The sequence below is a fragment of the Syzygium oleosum genome, unplaced genomic scaffold (genome assembly GCF_021117445.2).
Source record: "Syzygium oleosum isolate NSW1041296 unplaced genomic scaffold, Sole_v2.1 Sole_v2.16, whole genome shotgun sequence".
NCBI classification, from domain to species: domain Eukaryota; kingdom Viridiplantae; phylum Streptophyta; class Magnoliopsida; order Myrtales; family Myrtaceae; genus Syzygium; species Syzygium oleosum.
This window is the reverse complement of record NW_026607500.1, coordinates 912,931-935,469: the sequence shown is the minus strand read 5'-3', so window position 1 is coordinate 935,469 and position 22,539 is coordinate 912,931. Positions and strand designations below refer to the sequence as shown.

At 38.4% G+C, this 22,539-nt stretch overlaps 1 protein-coding gene across 2 annotated transcripts; it reads right to left on the bottom strand.

Annotated features, from left to right (window-relative positions):
- Positions 1-5,700: 5,700 nt before the first annotated feature.
- LOC115686926 (isoamylase 1, chloroplastic) lies at positions 5,701-19,835 on the bottom strand. 2 transcript variants are annotated; one of them, XM_030612349.2, is made up of 18 exons: positions 19,286-19,835; positions 18,336-18,518; positions 17,953-18,045; positions 17,469-17,621; positions 16,350-16,441; positions 15,207-15,348; positions 15,022-15,129; positions 14,040-14,125; positions 13,243-13,314; positions 13,005-13,131; positions 11,835-11,921; positions 10,506-10,598; positions 10,193-10,351; positions 8,407-8,490; positions 7,197-7,277; positions 7,038-7,120; positions 6,835-6,952; positions 5,701-6,118 (listed from the first exon to the last, which is right to left on the bottom strand). In XM_030612349.2, the coding sequence occupies exons 1-18, from the start codon at positions 19,748-19,750 to the stop codon at positions 5,855-5,857; spliced, it is 2,490 nt and encodes an 829-aa protein (XP_030468209.1). In that variant the 5' UTR covers positions 19,751-19,835; the 3' UTR covers positions 5,701-5,854. The 2 variants fall into 2 exon arrangements, with proteins under 2 accessions (XP_030468209.1, XP_056174749.1); XM_056318774.1 differs by lacking the exons at positions 5,701-6,118; positions 6,835-6,952; positions 7,038-7,120 and adding an exon at positions 8,242-8,326 and having other exon boundaries at positions 7,233-7,277; positions 8,408-8,490.
- Positions 19,836-22,539: the final 2,704 nt, after the last annotated feature.

Sequence of the window (22,539 nt, the reverse complement as noted above, 5' to 3'; positions counted from 1 at the left end):
TCATTAAAAATGGACAATGATGCGCATGGTTCCTGAAACTTTGATTTAACGTGTAATGTAATCTCCGAACTTTTAATTTATTTATTATGGTGCATAAATTTTAGCCCAATATTTATTTTGATCTCCGAACTTTCAATTTGTTCAATATGGTCCATGAATTTTTGGTTTGTGTTTAAACTTAATCTCTAAATCATATAAACAGGTTTCATGTTATCCTTTTATAAGTTCAATTTCAGGGACAACATTGAATATTTTCACGTGGTTCGGAGATTAAATTGAACATATAATAAAAGTTCAGATACCACAATATACATTGGGCTAAAATCATTTAAGAATTACACATTAAATCAAAATTAAGAGACAATTTATGTTATTTTCCCATTAAAAACGACATCTCGCGTGAAAGTGGGGACAGAGTCAAACAACAGAGTTAGAAGTCACGTAGAAAAAGTTTTGCATTTTGACCCAATCACGATACACGAATTGAGTTCATCACTTTTCCGATTGTGTCCGGCAGAACAATCTATTCAATTGAGCCTAGGCATCTGGCGGTCGTCTGTGCAGCGCTCAGATTCTTCAGGTGAAGCTTGGATTGATTAAAGAAGTATACGAAGTTTGGGGCACGTTTAATGAACGAACCTTCCTCAATAAACGAAACATCGTTAAACTCGTTCGAAAGGAAACCTTAAACATAGGGATGCCGACGACACAAAAAGAGATCACTCCTGGGTAGTTCCATCGAGGAAATCTTAACTACGTGCATCAAAAGGCAACACAGAACATAGGATAACTGAGTCTGCGAAATAGTTTCGTCTTTTAAGTAGCATTGGTTCCGGCTCGAGCACATAAAATGGATGGGCCGGGCGAAAACCGAGAGCAACGAGATGAGGCGGCAGAGGTCAAAAAGTCGCGTTCCGACGTTCTTCATGGTTAGGTTCTCCAGTATCCAAGGGATCCACAGTGAAAGGACACAAGGGTTCTCGCTCGAGATAACACGCCCGAAGAAACTCAGAACAACCAACTTTGATTATTTGAGAGTGTTTGAGGTTTTTTTTTTTGTCTGTCTTACTCTAACTCTCAACTCACTCTCAGACTTTTGTCCTGCCTCTTGCAGGGCGTGGGAGTCGAAATCCATATCTGAAACTACACGTCCCCACCCTAGCCCCCTTGAAAGGTGGGAATTCAAACTCTCTACTTTCCCCTTCCCAAGTAAGAATGGTGATTACTAGAGCAAATCCCAGTGGATGAGAGTGTTTGAGGTGAGTTGTGAAACTCAGTCAGTGAGAGGCTCCTTGAGACTTAAGTACAGAAGTTCCACTCCCATGCCAAAACCATTTAGGAGTGGGATTAGGTTCATTTCCTGCAATTAGATGACACGGACAACATTACAACAAAAGAGATAGCAAACATGGCAAGCATTTGATGGTCCTAACCCATTTATTCATAATGTAAATTTCTTGATTCATACCCGAGTTGACTCATACCGAACATATACTTGATCCAATTCATATTGCTAAAACACTTCAATATTTAATCATAAAAAATAAGGTGAGTGTGCATTGATATAATTCATGGAAAGTAAGCTAGAATTAGATTTGCTAGACGGATGGGTCGAATCGGATTTGGATCGGGTCATAAATGATACGACCCAAATTGACTCGTTAACCCGTTTTTGACCCATTTATCCATAATGTAAATTTCTCGATCCATACCCGAGCTGACTCATACCGAATTTATACTTGACTCGATTTATATTGCTAGAACACTTATATATTTAATAAAATATAGGAAAACTTATTTTTTATGATTTTTAAAAAAAATTGCATTGCTAAAACACTTTTATGCAATACAAATCATTTTTTAAAAAATTGAGGCTCCCTTTGTTTCACATAAACATGACATTTCTGGAAAATGTTTCTTAGACAGTTATTTTCCGGTATATGGCTGAAACATGAAAATGAATTGGAAAATATTTTCTGCTAGTTGGTATTGAATATTTTATTTAATTTTTCTCTGTGCACTCCTTTTAATAATTTTTATTTTCATTTTATATTTTAATATTTAAAAAAATTCAAAATTTGATTATTTTTTTCTTTTCTTTCCTTTTCTTTTTCCTTCTTCTTTGGTTGGAAGCTGGCCATGCTAGGCGAGCTTGAGGCCTCACCGACCTCTGCGTTGCCAAGACTCAAGCTTGTTGGCCTCGGCCTTTGGCGAGCTCATCCCATTCCTGTAGCTGGTTGCCAGCCATAGCCGTTTTTGGTCATCAGCCGAGGAAGAAAGAAAAAGGAAAGGGAAAATTACCAAAATAGTTTGAAATTTATTGCAATTGTGTCAATTCAGTCCTAAACCTTTTTTTTATGTCGATTTAGTTCTAAACCTTTTTGGATTTGTGCCAATTCAATCCATCTGGCCAATTTTGGTGGGCCAGCGCTAACGTGGACGCCGGTTGTCAGGCCAACATTGACGTGCAATTTTTAAATATTTTTTTAATTAATTTTTATATTTTTCCTTTTCTTTTCTTTTTCCTTTATTTTTCTTTTCTTTCCCTTTCTTTTTTTTCCCCTTGCTAGCGACCGGCTAGAGGTTGAAGATGAAGGGAGGAAAACAAAGGGAAGGGAAAGAAAAGGAAAAAAAGGAAAAAGAAAAGAAAAGAAAAGAAAAGAAAAATAATAAAATAATAAAAAAAGTGTTAGAAAAGTTCTAAACTTATTACATTTCTGCCAATTTAGTCCTAAACTTTTTTTTTTTGTTATCAATTTAGTCCTAAACCTTTTGTTTTTGTGCCAATTTAGTCATTCCGGCTAATTTTGGTCGGATATTGCTGACATGAATGCTGGCCAGCTTACGTGGCACTGTTGACGATGATGTGATCAACCTTTAATAATATTTTAATATTTTTAAATTATTTATTTAATTTTTAAATTTTTTCTTTTCTTTTTCTTTTTTTCCCCTTCCCTTTCTTCTTCCTCTAGCAGACTAGAGGCCAAGGCCAGCGAGGTCAACCACGCTAGCCACTGGGGAGGCTCAAGGCTGCAGCCTTCAACCTCGTAGCCTTTGGCAAGGGCACGAGCCTCGCCAGGGCGAGGCTCGAGCCCTCGTCAGAGGCGACCTTGCAGGAGGCCGCGAGGTCGTAGCCTTGGACCTCGCCATATGGCCTCTAGGGCAGCCTTGCACTGGGCCGGATCTGGTGAGGGCAAGCCTCGCTAGTGGCTGGCAGGGTTCGTTGGCCTCCAGCCAATCGCCGGTTGGAGGAAGAAGAAAGGGAAGGGAAAAAAAAAGAAAATCTTAAAAAAATTATTAAAATTTGTCCACGTCATCGCTGGCGGTGCCATGTAGGCCAACCGGCATCCACATCAATAATATTTAGCCAAAATTAGTTGGAAGGATTGAATTGACACAGAAAAAAGGTTTATGACTGAATTGATAAAAAAAATGTTTAGAACTAAATTGGCACAAATGCAATAAGTTTAGGACTTTTTTGACACTTTTCCTTGGGTACATATGACACTAACTCAGAGAGTAAAAGGAAATAATTTGTAATAGGGTTAATATCACGAAAAACCCCAAACTGGTACACCTATGATAATTTTACCCCAAACTATTTTTTTGACCACAAAAAAACCCAAAACTGTTACATCTGTGATAAATTTATTCCGAATTATTTTTTTGATCACCAAAAACTCAAACTAATACACTTGTGATAATTTTATCCTGAACTAATTTTTTGACCATAAAAAATCCCAAACTGGTATATCTATGATAATTTTACTCAAAACTAATTTTTTGACTACTAAAAACTCTAAACTGGTACATTTGTGACAAATTTACCCTTCGTTAGTATCCGTTAAATTGGATTAATATCAAGAAAAATCACAAATTGGTAAACTTATGATAAACAGATGGGTAAAATCCAAAATCGGTACACCTGTCAATTATCACGTGTCATTAAACTTAGCAATTTGACAGTAAAATTTAATGAAAATTAACAGAAGGTAAATTTGCCATAGGTGTACCAGTTTGGAGTTTTTGATGGTCAAAAAATTAGTTCGGGGGTAAAATTGTCACAAGTGTACCAGTGTGGGGTTTTTTGTGGTAAAAAAAATAGTTCAGGTAAAATTGTCACAAGTGTACTAGTTTGGATTTTTTGTGGTACAAAAAATAGTTTGGGGTAAATTTATCACAGGTGCACTAGTTTGGGATTTTTCGTGATATTAACCTTTTGTAATAATATATTTAGGGTCACGCTTTTTCCACTCCCTCTATGACTAAAACATTCCTTAACACAGTATTATGACAATATTGCCCTTTGTATATCCCACTTTTTGGCATCCATTTATCCCTTCTTCTTTTTTTATTGATTTGCTATTTCTTTTCTTATATGTCTCACATCTACTTTCCTTGATTTTCTTCCTTCTCTCTATTCTCTTTTTTTTTTTTAGGTTGTGCTTTTTCCACTCCATATTGGGCTAAAACACTCGTCAACATAATAATCTGACTATATTTCCCTTTGTGGGTTCCACTTTTTAACATCCATCTTTTGCCAATGTTTTAATGGAGACTTCCACGTTGTGGCTGGTGGCAACTGAACTGGTTCTCATGACTCACAACAACAGCACATTCTCGAGTCATCTGAGAGAAGGCTTTGCGCCACATGCGGCAGCAAGGGGATGGTATTCACAAATAGTGATGCATATTGACGGGGCATGAGGAGGTTGTGCACTCTGCATTTGATAAGCCCGACGAAGGTGAAGTAATTCGTGCCGATGAGGAGGAGTTTGGGAAGGATGAGAAGGAGGCTAAGGTCAACGGCCTTGAGGCATACTCTTCGCAATTTAAAACACTTTATCGAAAAACTCTTCTCTTCGCAAAAACAGCATTGCTCACAAGCAAATTTTCTTGGCATTTCGTTACCTCCCAGAGTTGGAAAATCAATTTCCTCGCATTCTTCCCATCTAGCCGTCGAAAATACCTATCGACCAATTTGCTAAATTTCCCTCACAAAAAGCATAATTTACATTGAGGTTGAGCGAGTCAGATTGGTAGCCGCGAAGACGGAGGTGGTCAAGGAGGGAGGGCTTTGTCAATGTCTCGATGGCGGGTTGATGTGGTCCTATCTAGGATATATGAGTACAAGGACGTGACCTTCATGATTCTCTAGTTCTTTGTCTCTTGAGAGAGAACAGAGTTCGAAAAAAAATAAAACGAGAGAACAGAGAGAATGAAGAAAATTGAGTTGAAATCAATAAAAAAAGGACAAAGGGATCCTAAAGTAGAACCTACAAGGGGCAATATTATCATAGCACCGTATTAAGGAGTGTTTTAGCCATAGATAGAATGAAAAAAGCGTGACCCTATATTTATATCGATATTAATAAATACAAAGACAGACTTACTCTACCTTCAGGTACAGAAGTCCTTAAAGTCCATGTGCTTCCTTCAGTTGCAGAATAGTCCTGGAGTTCGTTAATGTCTTCCATTTCTGTCCATGCTCAACGTTGATGATAGAATCTCTTTTCATCAATTTTTCTCTTTCCCGCTTTAATGCATGTTGCATGCTCCGATTCTCATCCTTCTCAAGCACTACCCACGTTCCAACTTTACAAAGGACATAGATTGCTCGGAGATTTTACGTGTTGGGGTCGTGCGTGACTGGGTTTCACAAATCAAAAAATAGACTGTTTCGGCATGATTTGACAAAGATTGCACCGTAATGATTTCGAGTAGTTTTCTATACACTACTGAACTTTTTGTTCATTGCAGCATGTTTTCCCTACTGGGCAGATAATTTACAAAGTGAAGATCGTGTTGAGCATTAGAAGATTTACCAGCATTGACTAACATTCAAATGTGGTAGCTAAGCGCTAGTGTCGGGTGAAAGCATGAGGATGATGGATGAGTAACTAAGCATCGGGTACAAGTCAGAATCGAGAAATTGCGCGTACTGTTTAACCGCAACCTCTCTTTCTGGAATGTCGTTGGAGAGGAAGTCAAAAGGTGCGGGTTTGCTGGTGTCTACCAATGGCTCCCATCGGTATCCAGGCCGCTCTGGCAGTACAACGGTCACCGGCAGATGGCTTGCGTTGAAGGCGATGTAGATCTCTCGCTTAACTGAGTCAACCTGCGTACAACATACAATATAGCAAGGATCAATCCCTTATATCCGGAGCAAATACATACCAAAAGAATGGATTAGTAGTGTCATTTTAAACTAATACCGGAGACAAAACAGCCATAAGTCCAGCGATTAGGTAAAATATCTCATATCAGGCTTAACCAAAGAAAAGAAGATCACCAAGATGCACTTCTCGATGGCACAAATTCCTCGCAGAAACTTACAAGCATCAGGTTGCTTCAACTTCATTAAAGAAAAAGTTTTGTTTGTCTTATAGAATCCCTCTGTCGAATTCTTACAGTGTGGTCTATATAGTACCTTAAGATTTTTTGTGAGAATTTCAGTGGATGAAATGCCAAAAGGTGGCAATCCATAGACTCTCGACTTAATCCCTTTTGGACAGATCATGCAAATGCGGCCCATCCACCACGGCAAACTATCAATCTCATCCAAGCAGTTGCTTGACAGTTCACAGTAGTGTCGAAATTCAACCACGTGTAATGATGCAACTACAAGTATCTAGGGAAGACAGCAATCTAGATGAAGCCTCCCCCAGCTAAATTTACCCTTCAATGTCTTATGTAGGTACTTAGATGACAGGGCAGTGCTATTATTTCGAAAGCATGTCTTTCAGTTCTAATCCAGAGCTTATTATGAACATCGGACACAGAGCATTGTTCCAAGGAGTTTGCACATTAAAAAAGAAGCTAAAAATGGTATACCATAGTATAAGCGACAAAACGGCTGGTTTCTGACCAATCTGGTTTGCCAGGAAGGTGACCATGCCATTGCAGCCTTTCTGCAGTTGGAAAGTCACTTAAGCCAAGTGACTCACATTCACTGCAAAGTATTTTAAGTAAGAGATGGCTCAAAATGGTCGATCATTTAAGGCACAAAATAAAACAAGGAGAGTGCTATCATATACTGGCGAAACTTTGTCACAAGGGAACAGAATCTATAGAAGTCTGATGCTGACTCCTCTTTTTTATCCCATCGGAAGTAGTTGATCTGAAGTAGAGAGAAGAAAAAATTAGAACCTAGCAATGAGTCGGATGTAGAAAACTGGCAGAGAGTAGATGATCACATAGTTATCATGGCAGTATGAATTGTTGTTTCCTCCTTTTGTATGACCATATTCGTCCCCCATATATATCATCGGGATGCCCTGGTTAAACATACTAACACAAATTAGCAAATCTGGAACAGATAAAAAACAACTAAACTTTACCAACGTCATTTTACAAAAAAAAAAAAAAAACCAAACTTTGCCGACATCATTTAACTGTTCTGTGGCTGCTTTTGCTTTAAGGCGGTTGTGGCAGGTTGTGCTGCTGTCATCTGTATATCTTATTGACATCTATCAAATAGGATGATTTGGACAAATGTTCACTTCAGTGTTCAAGTTTCACAAAGAAAAATGATGTGCATAACAAAAACCTTTGTTTCTATTTTAACTGTATCTTTTTTGGATAAGGAAACACTAGGTAAGCAGGCTCTCTGTGAGGAAATGAGAAATCTCCTAGTTTGGTGTCTCACTCTTGAAGTTAGTGAAAGATGAAATCTTTTCCTGTGAAGTTAGTTATGTTAGAGTAATTAAATATTAAACCACGTTTTCATCTAATAGCTTAAGCTTTTAGAACAGTTGGCAGTGGTCCCACCAAATCTCACATGGTATCAGAGCTGGAGGTCCTGAGTTTAAATCTTTTCAGGGCCCATTTGCCTCCCAAATTAATATGTCCATGCTTAATACTAGGCCAATAGACCAGACTAAGCGTGAGGGGGAGTGTTAGAGTAATTAAATATTAAATCACGCTTTCATCTAATAGCTTAAGCTTTTAGAATAGTTGGCAGTGGTCCCACAAAATCTCACAAGTTACATTAAGGGCATCCGGGCATGTGGAAATAGCATGTCTATTGGGACAAGGACTAGAGCACTAAGGACAGTTTAGAGGACATTAAAAATGCCTAAGAAGATTTTTCCATAAAGCTCCAGGCTCATTGTTTTAATCAAACTTGTCTTTCCACAGTCACATGGGAAAGGGGCAAGACATGGCAAATAATTCACACGGAAAAGGGGCAAGACATGGCAAATAATTAACTCTTGGAGTGTTGAATTATACAGAGCATACTGTAAAGGATAAAGTTCCAGCAAGCTAGCTGGCAACTGTCAATGAAGGAACATCAGGGAAAATCTGCTGCTGATTAAAGTAAAGCCGGAAAAGTAAATTTCATCATAATTAATCATTACAACCAAAACTATAACAGTCTACCATCAAATGTACAGTAATCCTTACCTGAGAAACCATGAGACAGACAAAGAAATTTCGCATTTGTCTCTTCCTTAATCTCTTTACTGAAATGCCTGCAAACTCCCCTTCCTATGTGTTGTTTGGGACAAAGTCAAATGAAAATCAATCACTGATGCCATAGTCAATAGAAGTTATCATACCTATAAAAGTTGTCTATCACAAAGTTTGCGTTAAAGGTTAATTACTTGGTTTTGGAATTATTGCAAGGATACCTCCAGTATTATAGATAAAATACATCGACAACCCCTCTCCCCCCTCCCCCCCCAAATCAGATACTGTTGCTTCCATCAATGAGGTAAAATATGATCACATAACTTGCGTTTGCATTTTTTTCTTGATCCAATCCACATAGACTTGAAAGCTGACTTGAAGGTAGAAAATCCATGTGACGAGACATTGTGGAAAATGATGGCACAAATTGAAGCCTTCCAAGTCAGCTTTAAAGTCTACTTTGATAAGAACAGATCACAGCAGAGCTATCTCACCATATTTTACTAATTTGGTGGATCCAACAAGTTATGACATAGAAAGTCTATACAATTTTCAAAACGCAGCAATTGTCCCTTGAAATGAGAACATGGGGGTGCCAGAGTGATTGATCCTTGCCATCGTTCAACAGGCAGAGTGTAACAAGAAAGCAGACTCATAAAATTTAAGACCACCCTAACTGCAATTTTTCGGAGATTATGATGTCTAAAGATACAGGAGAGTGAATTTTCTCCAGAAATAGGCAACGGATAAATACATTCATTTATGTCTTTTCAGGTACAATGATTAAACTGTAGATTAATGTTAAACAACTTCATATTATGATCTGTTGTCTTTGGTAGCCTACTGCAATCTCAAAATGATTCCACAAACTAATTATCTAGGTTAATTATACAGGGAAAATTCTCCTAGACAACTCTGTGGTGAGAAAAGATTAACTCCGCTAGAGTAGATGCTTCTTTCTGCTTTGGACTTTGGCCAAACTTATATTAAAGAGTCAGACCAACAGACTAAGACAAATCTTTCTTCTGATTTGAAATGAAGTTCGAACTAGAAATTACCATTAGTAGCACCTTTTAGACATTGAACCATAATAATTTTTTGTTTTAAAGTTCCCGTAAAAAGTAACATGAACAGCAAGGACAGATCTAGAGAAAACACTTTCATAGGCCAAACACCAAGCAAATAAAATATCTCTACGTGCAGAAAAGAACAAGAATATCCTTCCTCACAATGTGTACTAAGCAAGACCCCATGACACATTTAAATCAACCCTTAATTTCAGCATTACTAACAGACATGTCTCAAAGAGTACTGCATTAACCTCAAATCTGATTATATTCAACTGCAAACATGTATTCACCTTTGAGTTAGTAAAACTGGAAAAGTTATGGTTATCTTGACCATCTATTCTAAAGTTCCTTCGTTAAAGGTCTTGGTTCTTTGGAAAAAATCTTTACCAAAGTCTAACATGTGGCTCTTAACATTCCAACCTTAATGGCACAGTAAATAGTTCTTATAAATTTTTGTGCTGAGACCTTTTTCTGTTAACATAAGCACAGTTACAAATTAAACTATCAATTCGATTTTTGGACTTCACACATGATTATAAACTTAGTACAGATGTTTTAAAAGGCAAACTCTTTAATCCCTCCCACTCTCCATTTGTGCTAAATGAAGAAAACAAGAATAAGTTCACTCGCAACAGACAAAAAACCCATGTAATTGTTGGCTTTTCACAGAGTAAAGCAATCCTGTTGATATCACAGGCATCTATCCTTACCTGTCCACAGTTCCAGCTATTGTTGTGATTCTCTCCATCATTGCTGTCCTCTCCATTCGCCAAATTGTGTTTGTCATTGTAAGAAACCAGATCAGCCAATGTGAATCCATCATGTGCACAGACAAAATTGACACTATTACATGGTCTTCTTCCTCCTGCCTGGCATACAAATCAGGTGACAGATGCTACTAGAGAGCCCAAAAAGCAGCAAGCAGAGTAACAAACTACAAAATATTCACTTTAAGAAGACTCTAGACTGACAGAATCAGTTGGATGGCAAAAGAATATTTGAGACCAAAAAGTAAATTATTACCTGGTATAAGTTTGGGCTTCCGCAAAGAGACTCAGCAAAAGCTCCAGAAAAGCCATCTGTACCCTTTATAAACTGACGAACCACATCTCTATACTGAAACAAAAGAAGCAACTTAATCTATCATATATTCTTGTAGAGAATAGAACATACAAAGATAAAGATATCATCTCCTGATTTGCTAGAGAGTGTATATTTGTCTCCACCAGCTCAAGATTAAGTACAATCTTTAACACAATTAATGTCAAGTGAAAATTACACAAACCCAGAAAAAAAGTGAAAATCACACTGAGTGCATCTTTTAAGAATCTCCACGAGTGTGGGGCTAGATCACATAACAGAGTTTTGGTGAACTTACACCACATCATCTTTCGACGAGTTAAGAAAAAAAACCAAATTTGGTCCCTTTCAGCCTAGTGTTTGCTTTGAAGGACAAAAGAAGACAAAAAACAACTTCTGCATTCAAACCATACAAGAATCAGTAAACTCATCAAATCAACTTGCACTTTAATTGAAGTGTTTACTCTCATAATAACTAAGTACATCGTTCCTGCTAGCTCTCAGCTATCCATGGATTTTACTATAGCAACTCTTTAATGACTTATTCACAGCCAATGTCAGAGCAGTACATGGTTGAGATTTTTGTCTACCCATCATTCTGACAAAAATCTACTTGGACTGCAGCCCCCACCCCCTTGTTATGACCATTCAACCCATTAAAGACCTTTCATATCGCACATCCCCTGTATACCAGTGTTTTTTAGACCTTTTATATATATGCAATCGCCTTCCTCATAATAGCTAAAGCTTTTGGATTAGACTTTCCAAGCTGATATTAAACAAATATTAATTTACCTATGCTCCCATTAATACTTCCAATCTTGTATGGTTAGTCTATCCCGTTCAATTCCATGTGCTGCTCTTCCTCTGATTTTGCACGTGAAAGGGGTGAAGTATATCCTATATGTCTTGCCTACAGGGTTTGTTTGGGTCTCATATACATGTAGTCTCGCACCACCTAGCAGTTTCGACTTTTAGTTCGACTTCCAATCTTTTAGTGTGAATATGCATAAGACATTTCACAACTAGCTATTTGTGTAGAGAATTTGGTCTTGTTCAGAATTCCAGGTATCAACCAAATGTTTTTGGGTGGAAGATCAAAATTGAGAAGTTTTGATTCATACATCTCTTTTCTTATAAAGTATAAGGTTAATAAGAATAGACTAATAATTATTCAATCATGAGTGGTTATTTCATACTATTTTGCCTGCAATTACATTGTTGACCAAAGAAATGACACGATTGTCACTGCAAGGAAACATCTGGACTGACCTTGCCATTCCACTCAGACCAAATGCCCCAGTGAGGAAATGTGCCAACTTGGTAAAGGCCTCCAGTATCCCATGCTTCAGCTATGAGCTTTTCAAATGAGAACAAGTCTTTCAGTTTCAATGATAGTACATGATAGTCAAGTATGTACATATGAAGAAAACTCTTTCTCTCATAAATTATCAACTAAGCACAGCAAAAGCAACATAATTGAGAAAAACATTTTAGAATAGCCACACATAAATCATTGCAGTGAGCATGTGGGACTTCCCCACAAAGAGGGCATCATTTTAGTTAAATTTGTAGCAATAGTCGATGCCAACAATTTTAAGATAGTTCATCCATATGTATAGTAAAGATGTACTTAAAAAATAAGATCCTGAAATTAGAACACTTTTATCGTGTAGGACAATCTACAACAAGCTCCTAATGCACATTTTCAGTGGCACGGGTATTTTCTTTCCAATCTGCTTAACTGCACCTACAAGGGGAAATTATTTAGACTATAAAAAAATATTAATTCATGTCTTTCAGTTTCATCAAAGCACGTGAAATTGCTAGGTTCAATAGCTTCAAGTGTGTTCATGGGAATTTTTCTACAATCGATCAAGTTTTTGAATTAGACATCAGCATTAAATTTTGCTGTAGCAAACAAGTCTGGTAGCGACATTTTCATAATAGTTGTCTCATACCATAGAGGCAAGGGTCACGACTTAACTTTCAGCAAATTTACTCCATGAATTGGCATCGCCAATGTTGTAGCAGTTAAGAGGAGATATGAAACAGAATAGGATGTAGAATGGAGATCGCAGGGTTTTATATATCAAAATTACTTCAAGTCAGAAGCAAGCCAACAAAATATCATGGCTGTGGAAATTGATAACAAATAAAATTTCTAGGTCAAGCTCGGACTATGCAGGGAGAGAGGATGATAAAACTTATTACTCAGACAGCCATGAACTTTCAAGTGTGATAGAATCTGTCTAAAACTTGTTCAAGATGTCCTTGTGGTGCTTAATAGTTGTTTCATATACTGCTGCAAATGTGCTCAATCAAAATCAAGTTGTCCAAATAGAAGTTAAAGACCACCAGTCTAAGGGTAAAAATAAATTGTCCATGGGGTCAAAACAATAAACTATGTTACATAAAACATGAAGGACTTAAAGTAAACACCTTGACTCCTCGAAGTATTGGATCATTGCTTATCATATCTATCAATGGAGGACTGCTTAAAGGCGTCCCTGTAGTCAATAAGTCCTCTCCAATTGGCTTTCCAAATACATTATCCGCATCCCAAAGACTTGACATAGTAAAAAAAGAAAATCGAAAAACAAAATGCAAAGGAAGCGTTAGTCCAATGCTCACGAATAGAGAAATGCACTGGGAATGTTTGAACAAAGTTTATGCAAACCTGCTACTCCTGGTCAAGATAGAAGCAAGATCAAAACGAAAGCCATCCACATGCATTTCTGTTACCCAATATCTGTCACATCAGAAAGATAACGAGATTAATTATGCTCTTATTGTCCAAAAATCTCATGTTGGTAATGCTGGAATGATTAAACAATGCTCCATCGTGCAGGAAGACACCAGCCATTTGCCTAGACTTTCCATCTTGTGTGAAGAACCACTGCCCACCAAGAGTACATGTATGTAAAAGATGCCAGGTCCCTACTAATTGACACTGAGGCTTGAAACTTGAGAAATAAATAGAATATAGAATCTAAAAATTTTCAAATTACCTGAATGAGTTTTAAAATCCTCTTTTTCTTTAGCATGTTCAAGAATCAAATCATGATGTCTTGAATGGTGCACATAATTTATCAGTGCAGAGTTAACTACCTGAGATAATCCACTAGCAAAGAGCATTTCAATCACATTGATACTCTAGAAATAAAATGAAGGGATATTTAAGGACTCAATCATCATCTCAATGAGTTTTAAGTTTTCAGAACAACCATCAGAAAAATGCTTGGTTCCTGATAACCTTTTTTCTCCCATGGAGCTTCCTTAATTTATACTAGTGTTACCTCAAGACAGTATTAATTGTTCTATACACCTAAACTCATCCAAGATTATCAGACTAGGAGCAGTAAACTGTTGTTACTTACAAAATTTGAGGAAATACCACAGAACTCTCCCGCCAACTTTTAATATAACAGAAAGACGTTTCAGCAAAAAATATTCAGAAGCAGATGATAAATTTACCTCAAGCAGTCCACAATAAATTGACGCACTGCTGGGTGATTGCAGTTTAATGTGTTCCCACAACCTGAATAGTTATAGAATTCACCCTGTGACATGCAAGAAGTTCATATTACCTACAAAATGGAGGGCTGTAAAATCAAGAACATGCATTTCTATGATTCGAGAGTCTAGATCATTAGACTTGGTGGCTTGGTCCGAATTTTTCTCTTTCTAAGAAATGTTTGAGGCACATAGTATCTGTTTGCTCAACTACCGTCCAAACTGAGACAAACTGAACTGTTTAGTGCAAATCATTTTGTAAATCATGAGGCTTCACTATTGGCTTTATTTCATAAATATATTTTCCGCCCACAATGTACAGGCCAGTCATTATTTCCCTTGAAAAGGATTGGGGGGAGGGGGGGGCATGTGGGGTGTTGTTGGGGTGGGGCTGAACAACCTATTTTCACCCCTATCTGCATAGTTACTCCAACTTAACATACTCCAAAAGATTACAGAAATTCATAGTATAAGAATTATTTGCATCTCCTTTCCTTTTTATACATCCTTAATTTTATAATTAATATAACTACAAGAATGATCACAAAAACCATAACCTAATTCTTTCAACAAGTAAAATAGATCCGCTAACAGATTTTCAGCAAGGGACCAGTTGCTTCTTTCCATTGGCCCGTATGATATACCACCAATACACTAGGCAACTTAACTACCACCACCAAGATATGACTGTAGATATAGTCAACCTATGCCCTTTAGATGAGCAATGAAATGACACTGCGAATGCGTGTGTGCATGCACGCTTGTGTAAGTGCGTGAGAGTCAGAATTGGGAAGTGCTGTTCGCCAGATTTAGCAATTACTGATGAAGTTCAGGAATTACCTAAAAGATACGACAAAACAATGAGATTCAAGAGCATCATGTGGATGTTACCCTTCCAATCTAGGACTTAAGAGCATAATAAAGTTAACTACTCATTCTCTACCTTTGGTGCTAGCATGTAATACACGCTGTTGTCGATGCCTCTAAAGGACAAAACAGGGCCATTTTCATTCCCTTCAGCTGTGTGATTGAAAACTACATCCATAAGGACCTGCTCAAACAAACTTACAGATGAACACTACGAAAAGTAATGAATAGTTCGAATAAAAATCAAACCCACCAGCTTACCTCAATTCCTCGTTTATGCGTTTCTTTAATGAGAGTTTTGAATTCATTTATTGCATCTTGACCACAGCTATTTAGGCCAGCGGATGAATATCTTACCATTGGAGAAAAATAATTGATAGTCGAATATCCCCAGAAATTCATCCTGAAGAATACATGGCAGTGGGATTATCCACAATACTGCTAATCATTCACTAAAAGGTAATCAAAGAAAAAATAGAAACTAAAGGTGTGCAAGGTAAGAATACTCATTATATTTATTGCTAGACTAAACGCTACTCAGGTGCTCTCAATCAGTTTAATCGGAGCAACACGGCTATTGGACAGGTAGAACAACAATCTGATTTGACTTGTCTGGCACATGTTCCACACCTGAATGCAAATCGCTTCTTGTGGACACAGGTTGTTCAGCCTCAAGTGCCCATCCCAAGTGAAGCAGAGGCAGAGTTGCCGAGAAGCTTACAACCGTTGTTCTATCAGTCGATGTGATAGCTACTACAGTTTCATTATGCATAATGATATTTATTTGAAACAATATCTACAATACCTGGCCTCATGTCTGCTAAAGGTATAGCAGTAGCTATTTTAAGACCCACATGCAATAGCTATCATGTCTCTATTACAACATAAAGTAATATGTCTTTCCTCCCTCTCCCTTAACCAGTGGTGAGACACTACTAATCAGCATTAATAATTAATTACATGGTAATTGACATAACTAAATATTATGGAATGATTGTTAATGTTACCATTGCAAACTATTGCTCATGAGTATAACAATATAATGGATATAAATCAATAATTATACTATATCATTGCGTAATAGTACATTATTATAGTTTACAATTAACCAAAAATTTTGATTTAAAAAATAATTTATATTATAACTAAACTATGAGATAATTTATCCCTAATGTAACAATCCAGATTCCAATTAAGATTACCAAACATGCTATAAAGAAGTTGAAGTGCTAAAACGTGATAACCTTATTTTTACGCCATTCGCAATTGGCAATATACATGGCTCAGCACAAGAAGAGGTGAGGAAAATTGGTACTTGTCCTTATAGTGCTTGGCAAGTTATTGAATAACGGAATGACACTAATCATCACCCAGGATAAATAAAGAAAATGAAGAATGTCATACTTGTAATCACCCAGGACAGAGTTGTAGCTGAAGTACTCGAGCTCATTAAACTCATGACATGGCATTAACTCTATGCAATTGACGCCAAGCTCCTACAAAAGCAATTCTCACTAAAAATTACATGAAGCCATCACTTATGTAAAAGAGAGAACGATTTCCTCAACCCTCCAGCAGTTTCATTAGTCAAGTGTCTAAGTTATTAGAAGTGTTCTATCCTTAGGTATATTGCTGTGAATGCCTTGTTCTTGAAACTTGAGCACATAAAAGAAGAAAATGTTCTAGATTAATGCCTATGTCACTTACGAGAACATAGACGTGAATAAATTGAATTGAGACGGCAATGTCAGAGTGGCTCTTTTGAAACAAAAGCTAGAGGCAAACAGACAAATATTCTCCATCAGATAACGTTTATTTAACCAACAATAGACCAAGAAATAAGATCTGAAGTCATCCAAGTGAAACAACTGATATTCCCCTTTATTATAACTGTTAATTATTTATTTAGCTTGCCTCTCCGTCACTTTTTTCCCCAAATAGGGGAATGGGGAGTTCGCACTCTTCCAATTGGTGGTTTAAGCAGATTCCATTGACTCCCAGAAATTTTATTTGGCTTAACACTTCTCCATTTGCCTTAATGTGCATTGGTTGTAATGAGCCCACTAAAAGTATTCAATATGGGCGACAAACATAATTATTTCTTATGGATCAACATTATAATTTCTCCCATCGAACCCAGCCATTCACAATTACATTCTAAGTTGGTGTAACTTATCAATAAAATTTTAATCTGTGTAGGATTCATGAAATCCAGATATTCCACAAGTTTGTAGGTTTCCCATTCTTCGATGAACTGCTCATTCATCTTCACATCCTTGCTAGATCAATATCTCTTCCTAAAATCATATTAAAATGGTGATGCTCTGATTCATGTTTTCTTCAAACATTATTGAGAAACTCAAACCCCAGCCACTTAGACTTTCAACCTCAAATTAATAGTTGTGGCAGAGATTTGTAAGGATGTATCATGTGCAATGTTTGTTGTGACAGTGAAAAGAAAAAAAGACAAAAAAGACCAACTAACAACTCTCTCTACATAGGAGAAGTTAATCTGCAAATTACCTTAAGATGATCAAGTTTTTCCACAACGCCACGGTAAGTTCCAGGAAAGTCTGTCTTGCTGGAATCATGCCTCGTAAAACCACGTACATGCATTTCATATATGATGAGATCTTTGTGATGGTATTTCAGTGGTAAATCTCCTTCCCAGTCAAACTAGAAAAAAGAAGGAAAAAACAAAAACAAAAAGAAGGATACATAGCATGTTTAAAGTAGCTTTAAACTGTCGATCAAGATAATGAATAACAAGAAGAACATGAAGTAAAGGTAGTCATTTCTCTTAATTCACAAATTCTGAACAATCCTGAAACCCATGCTTTGTTTTTCCTTTATTGCCACCCAACAATCAGTGCGCACTTAACATGCGAATTTTGCAAGTATATATCAAAATGAACATTTTTATTTGGAAGCCAGTAACCTTCTCATAAGATAACATGAAAAGCCACTTGCCAATTTTCCATGATCAAGTACAGCTATTGACAAGTACCTCATCACCATCAGAAGGCACCCTACAAGCCATTTGAGGCCAGCAGTCACCCTCAGGTCCCAAGATGCCATACTCTCCTCTACTTATCACTGCCTAGACAAACAAAAATAAGGTTAGTGAACTCATGGTTTATACCAAAACGATAGAAAATTATGTTTCTGGTTGGAAAGCAGGAAGAGCAAGGGGAAAGGTAGGACACATGGCCAGGGCAAGAGCCTGGAGTGACTATGGCCCTACCAACAGTCACCAATTAAGAACTATTTCAACATGGCAACCTACAAATGCTTTTCTACTCTAATGAAGGGTGAATAATGCCCCGATAATAATTCCAAACAACCATTTAGCACTGAGATGGAGAAAAGAAAAGTGCACAAAACACTAACTTTTGCGTATGGATCCACAAGGATACGAGTGGCATCATAGCGGTGTCCTTCTTCAGGAGAAAACTTCCCATCAAACTTGTAACCATACAAGACATCTGCGAAATCTCCTTTCAAAAACACATGCCAAACATCACCAGTTCTATTAATCATGGGATCCAGAGATATCTCCTCAGTGAGTCTGCTCTGCTTCAAATGATCAATAAAGAGTTAGACAAATTCTATCCCGTCTTGAATCTAAAATAACTCACAATCTCCACTTAACAGAAAGTGCCTCGAGTATTTTCACTTGTCTCAAAATTGTAATATCTCAATCTGTCGTGTAGGTAGATTAACATATCTCTTCACTGCAATATCAACAACGATGTAGTCTGGAAAAACGGAATATGCATATTCAACATGTCGAGCAAGAAAAAAGAATGGCTACCGATTATTGGTTAAAATGACGAGAATCACCCTCTCCATTTTCTGTAGGAGAGCTGAAATTAAATTACATCGAGCTTTCTTAAAGATGTAAAGAAAGGGGCATGAATGCACGGTTTGTGGCTATATCAATCCTCAACAGAGTAGTCACTACAAATAGAGAAGGGAAAATGTGTTCAATTCGTTTTTTACTGCCGAAAAAATCGAGCCTTGAACGTTACTAACATCCTATTCCGTACTGATAGTACTTTCCTCCGGAGATTCCAGTGGACTGCATGGACCAAAAAGGCCGAAAGAGCATCCGCATCATCCATAGAAACTTCAGATACAGCAGAAAAGAAAAAGATTCACAGAAATGCACTCATTGTAGCTACTTGGGAAAATCAGAATACGAGTCCAGTCGCGAATGCTGACATGAAGTAACAGAGTGCATTGTTAAGCAAGACTTCAACTGCATACTAAATATCATCGGCAAAGCCATGGACCAACCTCGAGTCAAGTATATTATCCAAAATCAAACTCAAAGTCACCTCGTTCAGATCGGCGAGGCTGATCAAGCAGAGAGTCGCCGAAGCCGCATTGCTCGCATAGACGGAGAAATTGACGCCGCCGTCGCGAGCGGTGGCGCCGAGGGGCGTCGGCCGGCCACGCGACACCTGGAAGCTGGACGGCCTGGGCCTCTCGACCACCGCGGTCTCCACCTCCCCGGACGCCGCGCCGCCGTCTCTCGCCCTCACCGTCAAAGCCGGCCGCGCTCTCTCCAGCTCCGTCCTCCGCGTCATCGAACGAGAGAGGTTGCTGCTCCTCCACCTCCTCCGTCTCTGAAGGAGCCTCGACGGCGTCCTGGTGCACAGCAGCGGACGCGCATCGGGAGAGCACAGCGAGGAGGAAGGAGGAGGAGGAGGAGCAGGAGCGAGGTGGCTGCTGCTCATCATCATCTTCGCCGCGCTTGGAGGAGGAGGAGGAGAAGAAGCGGCGACCCGGACGGCGAACATCAGGCGAGACGAGAGCTTGTGCGAAGTGGAAGGAGGAGAAAACAATCTGACCTTGATCTGAAAATCTGTGGACTTATAGATTTTTGAAGAATGTCGCGAGAGCCGAGGCTTCGGTAAAAGGCGTAGCTCCAGTTGTCCGTTAGTAGTGCCACGTCACACGTCATTGATTTCTATAAATTCTAAAAATCACTTTTAGAAGGATTTCGTTACTTCATTTCAAAATAACCTTTCAAATTTTTTTTTGATCGAAATAGAGATATCATTTCGTTAAATCCGAACCCACCTATAAGAGTAAGAGGTATCAAAATACAGGATTTCTCAAAGAGGGAAAAGGGGGGGTTAGAAACCCAGTTTCGGGAGAGGATCTTATACCTTGACACCTTTACAATCCAGTTTACTAGTCTATTTGAGTCATGGCTCTAGATGACCAATTCTAGACTCTCAAAAAAAAGCCAAGAGGGCAATACAATCAGTGATAAGTGACTTAACATCCCAAGGACAGAGGGAAGAATCTTTCAAACAGCTTATCAAAGTTGAACAATCAGACTCTAGAGTTAGTTTTAGATGAGGCCGATTAGCAAAGTGTTAGAAAGCATAGAGACAGGCGAGGGCTTCGGCTTGAAGGGCGGAAGATGCTCGGACTGGTTGCGCTAGGCCTTCCATCAATCTTCCTTCTGAATCGCGACATACGCTTGAAATTGTCCCTTCCGTGGTCCTTGAGAGGTGAGATCCATCGATGTTTATCTTCAGCAAACTAGGGTCTAGTGGTCTCCATCTCGGTTGTAAGTTCAGCGGTACTACTTCGCGCTTTAAGTTGCTTCTATTCCACTTCGCGTAATTACAATGCATGTCCGGAGATTGACAAAACGGGGAAGTACTTAGGAATCCGCTCCGATCGGGGCCAAACAAAAAAAAATGTTCGCATAAATTTTGGCAAGAGTAAAAATGAAGTTGGAAGGGTGGAAAGAAAGTTTTATTTCCAAAGTGGGTAAAGAGATCTTAATAAAAGCGGTGGTACAGGCTTTACCACAATATGCGATGTCCATATTCAAAATTCCAGTGTCCATTTGCAAGGCCATAGAGAGGAAGATAGCTTTATTCAGGTGGAAAACACATACATCAAAAGCCGGCCTTCATTGGAGAAGGTGAGAGATACTGAAGCAAAGAAAAGACATAGGAGGTTTGGGCTTCAAAGACCTCATCACGTTTAACAAAGCGATGCTAGGAAAATAAGCTTGGAGAGTCTCTCAAACTTCAGATGCATTATGGTGCAAAGTTCTAAAAGGATTTTACTTTCCAAACTTCGATTTCTGGCATGCAGCTAAGGGTTCTCGCTCATCGTGGGGATGGTAGAGCCTTCTCATGGGAAGAGATGCCATTTCGAAGGAGGTGAGGTGGAAAATGGGTAATGGGCAGCATATTAGAATCAGGAAAGATAGATGGTTATAAAGGGGTGAATTAGGAGGACCAAAAAACCAACTTGAACCCAACGTGGTAGCAGAATTGATCGCCTCAGTGGAACCTCTCTGGAATGAGCAACTTTTACACAACTTGTTCGATGAATAAGTTGTGAATGAAATCCTAGCTACTCCACTACCATCTATCCTGAAGGAAGACTCGCTAGTGTGGCCACCAAATCGGTTTGGTTGTAATTCCGTCAAAAGCGGATACAATGAGCTACAAAAGAATGAGACCACACATGGCTCTGGGCAGCCCTCTTCGTCCTACAAAACCCCCAATGATCTCTGAAGCAAAATTTAGAGGCTAAAAACACTTCCAAAAGTCAGACTTTTCCTATGGAGCGTCTGCCAAGATGCATTACCTACAACGGTAAACTTATTCAAGAGAAGGGTATTATCTGAACCATTTTGCCCCTTGTGTCGAAAAAAGCTCGAGATAGTCGAGCATCTATCCCTCTTCTGTGACAAGACAAAGCAGGTTTGGTCAAATCCCAAATTCAACATCCACTTTTTTCACCAACAAGTCACTAGATTTGAGTAGTGGTTACTAAACTATAATAATATGACCCAGAAGAACATACCGTTCGAAATCATTGCAATCACCCTCTGGAAAATCTGGTTAGCGTGTAACTCCCTTATCTTCCAAATAACCTTTTAACTTGATCGAGCAAGATTGTGGATGGATTCGCTAAATTGGTGACGGCAAGTTCAGCTATAAACATGGAAATCCTTACTTACCTTGAAATTCTGAAGTTACTTCATGCACGGAAGGAAGAAGACAAGTGAAGCACGTGCTAGAATCCGACAACTTGACTTTGGTTAATTGTCTTTTAGGCTTGGATGTTTCCCCCTCGGAAGCCACTCCATTCTGCTAGCCCATTTACCTTATGTTCTTTTAGCCCACTGTAATAGGGAAGTAAATTAGATGGCAGACTGAATTGTTAAGATTCAAAGGTACAAATCTTTGCCGTATAATTGGGTCTTTAACCTTCCCGACATCCTTTGGAATCTTGTATGTGCTCAAGCTCATCTTGATGAAATGAAATGATATTGTTTCGACAAAAAAAAAAAACCTTCAACTTGATCGATTTGATTCAATAACCTATTGAGCTTATCGATGGCGAAAATAGTTGCTGGCGGTGAACATGTACTCATCGTGTGTAGGGTTGTGCATAAAGAACCGCCTTGACCAAACCAAACTAATGTGTGTGGGCGAGTAATTCCAGAAATGGGATTTTTTGGGTTGTGTAGGGGTCAATGGGTCAGGTCGGGTCGGGTTTTCATGATTCCCGACCCGACCCGAAACAATGCATATGTTTACTTGGCCCA

Excerpts from the sequence above, each read along its gene's own strand:
- LOC115686926 (XM_030612349.2), bottom strand. The coding sequence starts at position 19,750 with ATGTTCGCCGTCCGGGTCGCCGCTTCTTCTCCTCCTCCTCCTCCAAGC. Across the intron at positions 13,315-14,039 it reads TTTATTGTGGACTGCTTGAG|ATATTGGGTAACAGAAATGC; the intron begins GTAAATTTATCA and ends CTGATGTGACAG. Across the intron at positions 7,278-8,406 it reads TCTGTCTCATGGTTTCTCAG|GGCATCCCGATGATATATAT; the intron begins GTAAGGATTACT and ends ATGTTTAACCAG.